Genomic DNA, 13,169 nt, shown 5'->3' with positions numbered 1-13,169 from the left:
TGGGCGGCGCAAATAAGAGCTATTTTAAGCATGTGTGCAACATGACAACTGTTTTAAAGTAGTGTACAGTAACAACTAAAGTCTCTTCAATGTTTATGTTGTACTATTACTACAAAACAATTTAAAATAAAGGGATTTAAGATCATTAAAGCTGGGCTGTTGCCTGAGTCCAATGCATTTCTGCCTACTTCCGGTCCAGGACTTGGCCCAGTTGGTTGTCGCCACGCTCAATGCGTAGTCTATGTAGAAGAGCCGCCATTGGACTGACCCGACTGGCCCTTATAGATACCCTGGGACTGGCCCCATGAAGTGAACGCAGTTTTCGTAACTCAGTTTATACATAGAGGGGGAGTTTATATCTAAGGCTCTGGCCCAGCCCAACAGCCGTCCCGCTGAGCTATGGGATGTTAGTGTGGTCCTCTCAGCAGCCAGGCAGTCAGACAGTCAGTACTCCGTCAGTAAGGAATCATTCACTATTAGTGTAGTGGCACTGGTCTGGGGCGGCAACAGTAGTGAAGAGTTATTTCGCCGGGTGGCACAAATCTGTTCTTTCCAGCAAAGGAACCCACGCAGGAGACATCATGGGGAGTGAGTATTACAACAATATGAATATATAATATTCTGAACGTTGGTAGTTGAAACACTATTGTTTTATTGCAGCCGACTTGACCAGCTAGCTAGTAGCAACGTTTGCTTGGCGTGAACGTCCGTCTAGTTTACGATTGTTAGCCAGCTTAGCTAGTTAGTTGCTAGCTAAAATTACTTTAGTCAAAAACAGTATTTCAGTGTCTGGATGTTTTACTTACTGTGTGGCCCAGTTAAAAGGACTCACTGTTGTTGGCTTCTTAAGCTAGCTACGTAGCTAAGTAGCAACTCATTCAAAGATAGAGCCCAGTGATGACGACGCATAACAAGCCAGTGTTACAGCAGTGCACTCTTCCTTGGAGTTGGATCAAAAGCATATTGTTACTGGAAATATACATGTTGTCCACTATTGGATACGATTATTGCTGACATGCAAGATGCCCTTTCACTTGTATATTTTAATTGCTGTGTTAACTTGACTTGAGTCGGCCAGTCAATCAATGCCACGTCCCATCGTCAATGGACCATCTTCTAATTAATTTTACTATCCTTTGCTTTCAGTTAAATTCTTGGAGGTGATAAAGCCATTCTGTGCGGTATTGCCTGAGATACAGAAGCCCGAAAGAAAGGTTAGTTCACATTTATTTCCTTAAAAGCAGCCTACAGTTTAAACGAACTCTGAATTTCAACTGGTTCTTTGCTCCAGTTGCATGTTATCTGTAATAAATATGTAATAAAATAAATGTGATTGAACTACAGATCCAGTTCAGAGAGAAGGTGCTATGGACAGCCATCACACTCTTCATCTTCCTTGTGTGCTGCCAGGTAAATGTTACTAATAAATATTAGTTTTTATACTTTTTAATGCAAAAATGTCCTTGTTGAGTCATCTACAAGCTTGGTGTGTTCCAGTGTATTTAGGTTGTGTTAAGACTAGTAAATGTAGTAAATTGTTATTGCAGTACAAACTTTTTCATTCTGGGAAATTGCAACTGTGGTTGCTAAGTACAGTATGATGATGATGCATTTGGCCTCATGACATCGCTAGTGGTGGAATAATAAAACCAAACCTTTTTGGGTTTTCTCTATAAATAAAGTCAGAAAATTACTATATTCTGGTTGCCCTCTTAGGCAACCACACTAATTAGGAATCAATGGGGGAGGGAGGGATGTTGATCAAACATGTGGTGGTGTTGTCACAGGGAGGGTTATATCTGATGGACTTATGTGGCACAGTACCTGACCAATCATCAGCACACGCTGTAATACACACTGTGTGCTGAACTGCCACCACAAATTACTTTTCAGATGCTAATTTCTCCAACTCTGTGACTAAATATGCCTTATAGGGTGGGTATGTGATGAATATATAGCCTGGGGAATTTGTGGTTGTCCTCAGTAACTAACTTCAAGCAATGATGAATGCTCAGGGGGATAATCTTCATTTTAGCTTCATCAAAATGCAAATTAGTCACAATTTTGGACTTGGATGCCCATTTTATTTTCACTTTTTGTGTTCTTAGCTGCTGTAAGCATTTGTGGCACCAATTCAGTGGAACGTATGTTGCCTTAAAAATCACACATCTCACTTATTTTGTGGAAACCTTTCTTCCCTTAGATCCCGCTGTTTGGCATCATGTCCTCAGATTCTGCAGATCCTTTCTATTGGATGAGAGTCATTCTGGCCTCCAACAGAGGTATGTCTGCAGAGATTGTACAAAAAAACATTTAAAGTACTGTCCTTGTGGTTTACAAAGTGTGGTTGGTGTATCTAACTCTACTTTATCAACAGGTACTCTGATGGAGTTGGGTATCTCACCCATTGTCACATCAGGCCTCATCATGCAGCTGCTTGCTGGGGCTAAGATCATAGAAGTGGGAGACACCCCCAAGGACAGAGCTCTCTTCAATGGAGCACAGAAATGTAAGTCTGTTATCATCAGGTTGTAATTTGTCAATGTGTAACATGAAATTAATCAAGGTGTCTAACCAATCACTGATTTTATTTTTTAGTATTTGGTATGATCATTACCATTGGCCAGGCCATTGTATATGTGATGACAGGCATGTATGGAGACCCCTCAGAGATGGGAGCTGGCATCTGTCTCCTCATCATCATCCAGGTAAGAATGTATACATTTATTTTCCATCGCATTTTTGACTTAGCCCAGAGTGGTGATTGGAGTTTTAATAAGAGACTGGGTCAGTCATTTAGGTCAGCAGCAGGGAGTTGCTTTGAAAGAGAATTACTCATTGAAAGACAATTCATTATTTAGGACAAATATATATGTAATAATAGTATATTATCGTATATCGCCATTCACTGAATATGTGATTGTAACTCATCTATGTTGTGTTCTCCAGTTGTTTGTGGCTGGGCTGATTGTCCTACTTCTGGATGAGCTGCTTCAAAAGGGCTATGGTCTTGGTTCTGGCATTTCCCTGTTCATCGCTACCAATATCTGTGAGACCATTGTATGGAAAGCCTTCAGTCCCACCACTGTCAACACTGGCCGAGGTAAAGAGAATAGAAAGTAGTCTGTTGGTCATCCTTGATTTGGCTACTGCTATTATGTGTTAACTAAGGCATATTTGTTGTTTAAGCACACTCACTGCTCCTCTGCTAAATCCAGGAAAACGTCTTGACTCTTTTTTTTTTACCGACTTCTAGGCACTGAGTTTGAGGGAGCCATCATTGCGCTCTTCCACTTGATAGCAACACGAACGGACAAAGTGCGTGCTCTGAGAGAGGCCTTCTACAGACAGAACTTGCCCAACCTCATGAACCTCATTGCCACAGTCTTTGTCTTTGGTGTGGTCATATACTTCCAGGTGAGTGCCTGTAGTAGAAGTTGCAGTGGCACTGGCACCCGTTTAAAGGCTGCTGTTACTGTGTCCCCCCATGACTGGAGTTGGTAATAAGACTCTTGAGAAGATCCCTCAGTGAGTGTGTTCTTATGAATGGAATTAACAGCATTCTTCCGCTTGCTTTTCTATAGGGCTTCAGGGTGGATCTGCCCATCAAGTCAGCACGCTACCGTGGACAGTACAACACCTATCCCATCAAGCTCTTCTACACCTCCAACATTCCCATCATCCTGCAGTCTGCCCTGGTGTCCAACCTCTACGTCATCTCTCAGATGCTCTCCACGCGGTTCAGTGGCAATTTCTTGGTCAACCTGCTGGGGACCTGGTCTGTAAGTATAGCAAAGCTGCTGAATAAACTCTACGGAACTTTTAAAGCACCCTTTTAGTATAGTCTGTGTATGCCAAAATGTTTAACTCTCCTTAGTGGATATGCCCACATAATATAGGATTTCTATTAATATATATAATGGAAGACTGCCATGTCTCTCTTTGGAAAAACTTGAATGGAACCGAGGCAAAGAGAACCTTCCAGATAACCTTCACTGCAGACAACCAAGCAGCATTCATTCCTAGCCTCTGCTAGTTCATTGCCTGAGTTGTTTAATTGTTTGTTTATAACCTTATTATAATGGCTGTCTCTTGATTTTGTTTTACTAACCAAGTGATTGTCTGGCCTTCCGTATGTTCCCTTTTTGTAACAAATAAATGGACTACAACTTAATTTTTCAAAGTTCCTTATAGAACACTAACAAAGGTACATTTGAAAACTTAAGTTTGGTAATAAATGAATAAATAAAAAAGACAGAAAAACTCCTGCTTGACCTAAGATCTTTTAGTTTCAAAGCCTTGTGTCAAGCCAGTAAAATAGTAATTTATCACATCAACTACAAATAAGTTAGCACTGGTAGCACGTGGTTTGAGATCCATTAAATTCTCAATCGAGATGCACATTGTTCATAGAATTCTATAGCATGTTCTTGTGCTGAAGACTGTTTTTGGGGTGTTTTTCAGGATGCAACATCTGGGGGTCCAGCTCGTGCCTACCCTGTTGCCGGACTATGCTACTACCTCTCTCCTCCAGAGTCATTTGGGTCTGTCCTGGACGACCCAGTACATGCCTGCATCTACATTGTTTTCATGCTGGGTTCCTGTGCCTTTTTCTCCAAGACCTGGATTGAAGTGTCTGGCTCATCCGCTAAAGATGTAAGTCCTATTGTGTGGAATTACAGAAATGAAATCCTTTACACACAGATTCTGTGCTCACCATCAAAGGAGCTTGTTTTATAGAGTTGATTTTATGAAAATTTCCAGGTGGCGAAACAGCTGAAGGAACAGCAGATGGTGATGAGGGGTCACAGAGAGACCTCCATGGTCCATGAACTCAATAGGTATGTTATATTGCAGGCCTCAGTTATACATGATTATTGTATGAGCGTCTGTACATTACATTACGGTCCGCTGTTGCAAATGACTATGCTCAGCAATGAGCTTGAGAACGGGTTTCTTCCATGTCTTAGCCAGAGTATATTTCCGTAATTCTTAACCCATTAAGACCTGAGGCCGATTCTACAAATGCCTTCTAAAAAAAACAGTAGTTCTCACACTTTCAAGATTTTTTTTTTTTTAAATAGATGTACAAGCTTGCAGTGCGGAACTAAGTGACCATTTGTCCCATCTGCAATAATTTACATAATTGGGTAATTATAGAATCAGTTTGGGGAAGCCCCAGTGAGTCACCTGACATACCACATAAACAAAGCTATATTATTTTATGCATCTGTCCCAGGATTAAATCTGACTAGAGGCTCTTTTCTGCATGTCATGCCCTCTCTCTGTCGCTATCAAAAATAAAGCTGAAATGCTATATTTTTATATAAGAATACAAAGATCTTGGGGGGGGGGGGGGGGGGCATATCATTTAAAATAGGTGATCAATGTCCCTGGTGATGTTTGTTTTTGCAACAGTTCCAGAAATCAGTTCTGTTGTGTTTTCTAGGTACATTCCTACTGCTGCTGCCTTCGGTGGCCTCTGTATTGGTGGTCTGTCAGTGATGGCTGACTTCCTTGGAGCCATTGGTTCTGGCACTGGTATCCTGTTGGCCGTCACAATCATCTACCAGTACTTTGAGATCTTTGTCAAGGAACAAAGTGAAGTAGGCAGTATGGGAGCACTGCTCTTCTAGAAAAGCCAACAGTTTTTCCCCTCACCAACTTTGTATAACACAGACAAGCACCAACCAAGTCCCACACACCCAGATATTGTTTTTCATCAATTTTAACCACCTGCTGTCCAGCTATGGGGGGATGATTCTTCGAGTTTCTCCTTCTGCGTCCCTCAGGAATGGCAGCTGAAATGGGATCGTCCACGTAGTGCCCTCCCTCCTTTTTTATTATTCAAATCAAATGGACAAACTTCTGTTTATGTCATCAGTTTTTCTACTGACTTGAGATTGATTGAGGACTTAGAAAGACTCCCTCGAAAGTTTCCTGTGTGTGTGTGTGTGTGTGTGTAACGAGGGAGAGGAAGAGAGCTCTGCAGAATGCAGGTGTACTTGACTCGGACGATGGCAGGCCACCTCCTGCTGGACGTCTTCCATATAACCCAAGACAGTATGATATAATAGGACTGGATGTTCTCCTTGTAAACATAAATTATATTCAGTTTGTGTCCAGGCATCTGTTCATGCTTAAGTGGGACGCATACTTAAGTTTTTAGGTGATAAACTAACCACCCCGGTGGTAAAAACAGAGAGATGGGCTGGGGTGAGTGGTGAGTCTCTTCACACCACGGCTCAGTGACTTTATGTTGTAGTTTTCCCAACCACCACGGTGAGTAGGTTATTACTGTCCTAAAAACTGTAGTATGCGTGAGCCTTTACATATCGGGAATCTGTTCATGCTTACCATCCCAGGAATCTGTTCATGCTTACCGTACCTTTATTGCTAAAATGTTTTTTTTTTCTTTTTTTGGTACTTGAACCTCCCAACTAAGGGAATATATGAACCAAAAAAAATATCAGTAATATGAACATTTTGCGTGCATTTGACATTGATTTAAACCTGTTGTCTCAACATGGTCTTTAAGTGGAGGGGTGTGCAAGACTCACAATGTGGTCCACCTTAAAATGGTTTACTTTATTTTGTGAATGTGTACAGTACAGCAGTCCTCACAGTTGATTTACATGGCGTACCCAGGGAGTGGCGATTTTACTGTTATGCCATATTCCTTATTGTTACCCACGTAAGATTTAGTGAGGTTAATTTTGTTTAATTTTTAAAACTTTGTGTTCATTGAACACATTTGCGTTTGTCACTTTTTCACAACCACGAGACTTTTGGTTTTCTGTATATAGGTTATGCATTGAATCACTTTTGAATTCTGTTAGTGTAAGATAATGTCTTTTGATTAAATGTAAAAAGAATTGCGGTTCTGAACAAATGTATTCCAGATAAACATTCTCAATAAAAAAAAAAAACACTTAATGATTTGGTGACTGTCTTTTCATAGGGTATAGTATACTTTAGCGATAGCCTAACATTATGTATGTTTCTGACGAAAAGCAAATATCAGTACATTAAAGATGTGTGCATGAGTGATGAAGACCAGTAGTCTGAAGCTATAGGTTATGGTTTACTTGGCTCTAATTAATAATTGGGTGAGAGAGACTAGTAATTACTATTTTTTAAATTACTTAAGGCAGTTGGATTACAATGGGAGCTTGTGTGAGGGCCTCTATCAACTCGCCCCGCTGATCACGCTGATCATGGTGTCGGGGGGGGGGGGGGGGGGGGGGGGCTTTGTCAGAGTACCCGACTGTGTCCCTTTTGTGCCCATATATGGAGCTCTCTTCATCGGTCTGTCTACCTGTGTCCCTTTTATGCTCATATGGAGATCTCTGATGTCATTAGTATATGCCCGTATTGGTTGGATCAGCGTGGTGCTGGACAACTGGATAACTAGACTTATCGGTTGGATCGGCAGTTCTGGACAACCGCATACCGAACAACTCCACGGCGGGAACTGCACTCCTTCAAGTCCTTGCCGATGTGGATGCGCAAGCCGAGTTTGAGTCAGTCTGTGCCAGTGGTCCCATGTACAGTATGTAAAACATAACCATATGTGCACAGATCCAGTCTGAACAACTGGATCTCCATATTTGCCTATATGCATATGGGGTTTCTTTACACTTATGGTTATGTCTGACTCATAGTGACATGCCTATAGCCTATATGGGCGTATGGGGTTTGTTTATGGTTATGTCTAATGACTGACTAGTCCTTCCATAGCCGTGGTCCATAAGCCAATTTTAACAGGATAATGTTGATGTATCATCCTCACTCCTCAGTAAACTGGCCACTGGCCAGTACCGTTTATATCCAGGCGATGGAGCCACTGCACCACATCTGGGTACCAAGGAACAGGAGTCACAATAATTGACATTATTTCCATTTTGCAAAATGTCCCCCGCGCATTATGCAATGGTGTGAACATGGAATAATCTATTCAGTTACCCTGTTGTTTTCGGAACTTATCGTCAGCAACAATACTTTTTTTATTACATTTCTAATTAGGACCTGAAAGGGGCTTCTAAAATGGGTCCATGTGCACGTTGCGTGATGACCAGTGTTGCCGCCATGTCTGCCTATTATAAGCGACCTAATATGGGGGCTTGTTTTTCAGTAAAGTTGCTTATAAATATTGGTAGTTGCGGTCTGGGTACACGAGATGATCTGGTAGTACTCACACCGACACTTGCGGTCGCGTTTTTTGGGCTTGTTTCTTGTTGAGTGTAGTTTGTTTCCTAATGTTGTTTAAACCAGTGATTCTCACACATTTTCATGTCAAGAACCTCCAGATTAATGTATTTGTCACAATTAAGGACCCTACATCTAGAAATATTTTGTGCTAGGACCCCTCAGGCTATATTAGTGTTGTTGTTATAATGTTTCGAAGAACATGAATATTCCACATAGTCGGACTCGGGATTCTTTTGGGCTTGTTTTCATGGCCCTTGTTTTCATGGACCTGGTTGCTTATTTCTCACACACAATCTGGCAACACTGGTGGTGACGCCATGACGTACTTCTTAACCCCATAGCGTAGATTCTCTGGGTTGAATGAGCTGAGCTGAGCTCTCCAATGATAGTTGTGAAACAAACAAACCGTATATTATAAAGTTGGATATTGAAATAACGACATTGGATATAGCGACACCGGACCTGCGGGTTGTGACCGATTTCAGTGATACTAAAGGGTGGAATAAACCCGTCACGGCGTGAAAACAATGCCCTCGGTCAGGGAGGAAGGTAAACCATGCTGTTTAATTGAGCTAACGGTGTCACTGTCTTGCATGTCAGGATTTAGGATCGCTAATGTTACCTAAAACTCAGACTAAATGATAAAGGAATACAATTACAATATTTATATACTGTAGTGAACGTACACGAGCAAGCTTTTTTAAATGTAAAAACGAAACACAAAAAACAGATACCGGTAATTAAGATTGATTTTTATTTTATTTTAGAAAACCTAGCTCAGCTCGTCCTTTTGAATTAGAGAGTGACTTCTGTGCTGCATCTGTCCCCTAACCCTAGAGCAGGGCTTCTCAAACTTTTCCTGCTGCGACGACCCCAAAATAATGATTTGAACAGGGGACCCCTACCCCTACCCTGACAAGCACTTGCCCTGCACTTGCCTCAACAGGAGTTGAGGCATTACATTTTGTTTGACAAGGTGAAGGTTACACAAATACATAGTGAAAACAGCCCATCTACATGCTCACGAGTCAACGCCTTGCAAGCATTTATTTTCATCTGTGCCTGTGGGACCCTCCCCGACCAGATTATTTGCAACATGGACAATTATTATTGCCTTATAATATTCCTGCGTATTATTAATTCGTTAAGCTTCTTCTTAACATTAAGCATCTATTTAACGGATTTAACCCATGTGGCATCATTTCAAATGTCTTTAGTGTTCTGCAGAACCACATCAAGACAAATCACTTTCTTCAGGTATATTAAACTTTCTGAAATATTGGTGCTCTGAACGTGTTGTGCAGACAGCTGAGCTGAAACATGTACATTGTACCAGTTTTGAACATCTATTTGTGAATGTCGACAAGGAAGGCCAAAGTGCGTCACATAGTTTCATATCTCGGACCCCGGTATGTTCCACATTATTGTAATGTCAAATGTCTCCAGGGACGGGTGGCAGCAATTAGACATACAAATTAATATTGTTATTTAAATAACATTGCCATTGTTTATTTTGCACAGGTAAGGACCGAATCATCTTTGTCACCAAGGAGGACCATGCAGCGCCGAGCAACGCTGAGCTTGTGGAGGAGGATCTAAACGATCCTTATGAAGAGCCAGGTGAGTTAACATGAAGGAGTTGCTCAAAAGATGACACATTTTAACCTCTCCAGCAAGTGTTGTAACTATAGCACTTACAGTCTCTGAGAAAAATACTCAATTTGGAGTCTTTGCAGCTACCCAAATAGAAGTCTATTGGGATAATGTATTCATGAATAAATTAATATAAATTAAACTGTACAACATATTTCGTAGAAAAAAGAGCACATGATTCCCGATGAAGCTGGTCGATTTAACATATGGCGTGAATGCGTACTGCCCAAACTGTGGGAGGTTTAGTGGGACAAAATAAAGCTTATAAAAATAAAATAATAAAGTGGGCAAATTACTATAGTCTGGTCTGGTTGTCCTGTTACGGCAACCACACTAATTATGGAACAGTTGAACTGTATTATTATCATGTAATTTGCCAGTTTAACCCTTGGTGTCCCCTTTTTTGGGCATGTTATTATAGGCCGAAATGTTTGGGTTGATAGTCATAATATGCAGATGCCACATGCCAACATGCTATCAATGAATCTCTGAACATAGTTTATGTTATGTTAGAGCAGGGGTTCCCAAACTGTGGTACGTGCACCCCTTGTGGTGTGTGAACGCCCTCTAGGGGGTGCATGACATGAAAAGGGTAATGGCGGTTTTATGGTGTTATTTAGCACAAACTGCAAAATCTGGTAAACCACTGTTGTAAGGAGATGTATAGAGCAGCTGCAGGAGTATACAGCAGCTGCATGTCTCTCAGTGCATTTGCCATAATCATGTTAAAACAATATCATTTTCAGCCAAATACAACAAGACTTAGCATTGGGGGGTGCGTCAGCTAGGTCAGGGGGTAACGGGGTGCACAGCCAAAACAGTTTGGCAACTCTGTGTTTGGCAAAAGTCTGTGTTAGAGTAAACATTGAAAGCTCTAGGAAACTACCTTTTTTCTCATTGTAGGTCTGATTCTTCCCAGTGGTGAGATCAACTGGAACTGCCCCTGCTTAGGCGGGATGGCTAGTGGTCCCTGTGGGACTGAATTTAAGGAAGCCTTCTCGTGCTTCCACTACAGCAAAGAGGAAGTAAAGGGCTCTGACTGCCTGGAGAAGTTCAAGTCCATGCAGGATTGTCTCCAACGCTACCCTGAGCTCTACCCTCAGGAAGATGAGAAGGAGCCACCACAGGGTTCTACCGAAAATGAGCAATCCACACCGGACTCTATCCCCGGAGAAACCCCAACCCCGTCCTCTAACCCAGTACAAGACTCTAATCCCACCCCTCCGTCAGGCCACGCTGACCCAACGACACCTGTCTCAGAAAGCTCGGGGGAAAGCTAATAATAAAACGCATCAATCATAGTGAGATCCACAAGAGTTAGCATAAAGAGCAATTAATTTATATATGGTTAATTTAGTGCAGTGATTCCCAACCTTGGTCCCTGGGTACTACCCTACTTTAATAGGGGATTTACACTGAGTCTGTTTGATTCAAACTGTTCCCGAATACGGTTGCCTGGTCCATGCTGGCCATGATTCACATTGGCTGAGATTCTTCCGTACCCGAGTACACTTCATTCAATTGTATTCAATGCTTTCACATTGCATCGATCCGTATCCGAGTACACTTCAATCGGTCCCGATGCGGTCCCGGGAACGTTTGGGTGATCTGCTCCCGGGAACGGTACGCAGCATTCACACTACCACAACATCTGCCAAGTGGTCCCGAGTGCGCATCCGGGACCATAGTGTGAATCTCTCTTATTCTCCTGGCATCCCAGGTTTAAAGCAGGCAACATAATGATTATACATAGCGAGTGTTGATGCTAGCTTGGATGGCTCTTAGCCCCACGCATGTGCTGGCCAAAGTCAAACTTCTTCAACTTTGACCCCCTGTGCAGATGACCAAAGACTGGGTCAACCAAAATGACCAATCAAAAATTGTAAGGCACTGTTAGTACTGGTAGTTTAGGTTTAGGCATAATTTTGGTGTGGTTGGATTAAGGATTTGGTTGGAGGATCTATCAGTCTAGCAGATCTAGCGGTTTGTTTCAAAGAAGCACACAACTGAGCACAAAGGACAACGAAATGGTCACGAAAACGATGAGCATGAGCATTAGATTACTACTAGTCATAGATTGGTTAAATGTACTTTAAAATAATTGGAAATATTTAAATCAGTTAGAACACAAGGTTGATCATAGTTGGGTTACCTTAGTTAATAAAGACTGGTAAACGCATTAAAATCGCTGTGCAGGGCTGGACGGTTGGCTCAACCGTCTGGGCACCTAGGTTGCCAAGCCAGCCGGATGGCGTGCCACGGGCTCGACTCCCGAGCCCGACGGCCTTTGCCGCGTGTCACTCCCCATCTCTCTCCCCCTTTCCTGTCTAGTTACTGTACCCTATCAATAAAGACAAAAAACGCCATATCTAAAAAATAATTAAATAAATCGCTGTGCAGACCTGAGACTGTTCAAAATGGCTCTTTGCTCAACCTAGCACTTAGCGAGTGTTTTGCTAGTCATGTGTTGCCTGCTTTGTAACAGATCATGAATAACTTGTCAAGAGCTGCCGGACCGGGACCATGTGGATATGCATAGAGTATATAATATAGCATATATACTGTATGTATGAGATATATTATTATAGTAACCTAAATTATTTTACAATGTTCTCCTTGTGTGTTAACCATGCTCCTTTCTATGGCCTTTTCCATTACAACCTTTCAAGCTGTAAGATTATTGTGAAAATGTTCACAGATGTCCTTTTTTTGTTACTTGCTTTACTTTTTCTGTGGTCATTTATGTTCAACTCCATTGAGAAATGAATGATCAGTACCAAGTTTCCACAAATTCTCCTGTCAACCTATCACTGAAACGTCAGATGCTTTACGTCCGCGAGGTTAATCTCAACTGGACTGTTTATGCGATTAACATTGTTCAACAGCTCGTTATTGCAGTGGATTTAAGTGTACACCATTTGCTTGCAAAAATATTGACTGAATCGTCTAAAGTGTATTTACAATAAAATATCTAAATTCTTGTAAGCCAATCTTGTCTACCTTTGAAATTATGATTGTATGCTGTCATGGCTATTACAGGTAGTAATAGCAGTACCTTCACAGTATCAGAATACTGCAGTGGCTTTGTATGAAAGTGTTAATCTTTTTCATCGTAATTTTGTTGTCAAATTCAGCGTGTGGTTATGAGATGTGTTTATGTATAGTAACATCAATCTGTTCAAAGGTTCTTGGATGCGTTTTTGTTTAACTGAGCCACATGCCTGAGCCTCACGGGTCAGGGGTTTGTGACAATGTTTGTCTATGGTGTATGTTGCATCAAGTTACTGTAGGAATCAATAATTGCC

At 41.6% G+C, this 13,169-nt stretch overlaps 2 protein-coding genes across 2 annotated transcripts; both read left to right on the top strand.

Moving 5' to 3' along the window:
• The first annotated feature begins 450 nt into the window (after positions 1–450).
• sec61a1a (SEC61 translocon subunit alpha 1a) lies at positions 451–6,936 on the top strand. The gene is made up of 12 exons (XM_080784594.1): positions 451–588; positions 1,147–1,214; positions 1,345–1,410; positions 2,204–2,282; positions 2,378–2,509; positions 2,599–2,708; positions 2,950–3,103; positions 3,257–3,417; positions 3,585–3,782; positions 4,465–4,656; positions 4,765–4,841; positions 5,450–6,936. Exons 1-12 carry the CDS (start codon positions 582–584, stop codon positions 5,634–5,636), a joined length of 1,431 nt encoding a protein of 476 aa, XP_080640720.1. The 5' UTR covers positions 451–581; the 3' UTR covers positions 5,637–6,936.
• A 1,631-nt stretch (positions 6,937–8,567) lies between these two features.
• chchd4b (coiled-coil-helix-coiled-coil-helix domain containing 4b) lies at positions 8,568–12,845 on the top strand. Its single transcript, XM_080775972.1, has 3 exons — positions 8,568–8,760; positions 9,733–9,831; positions 10,768–12,845. Exons 1-3 carry the CDS (start codon positions 8,739–8,741, stop codon positions 11,142–11,144), a joined length of 498 nt encoding a protein of 165 aa, XP_080632098.1. The 5' UTR covers positions 8,568–8,738; the 3' UTR covers positions 11,145–12,845.
• Positions 12,846–13,169: the final 324 nt, after the last annotated feature.

The sequence above is a fragment of the Protomyctophum bolini genome (assembly GCF_963924005.1).
Source record: "Protomyctophum bolini genome assembly, chromosome: 2".
NCBI lineage: Eukaryota > Metazoa > Chordata > Actinopteri > Myctophiformes > Myctophidae > Protomyctophum > Protomyctophum bolini.
This window is presented reverse-complemented; position numbering and strand designations above follow the sequence as displayed.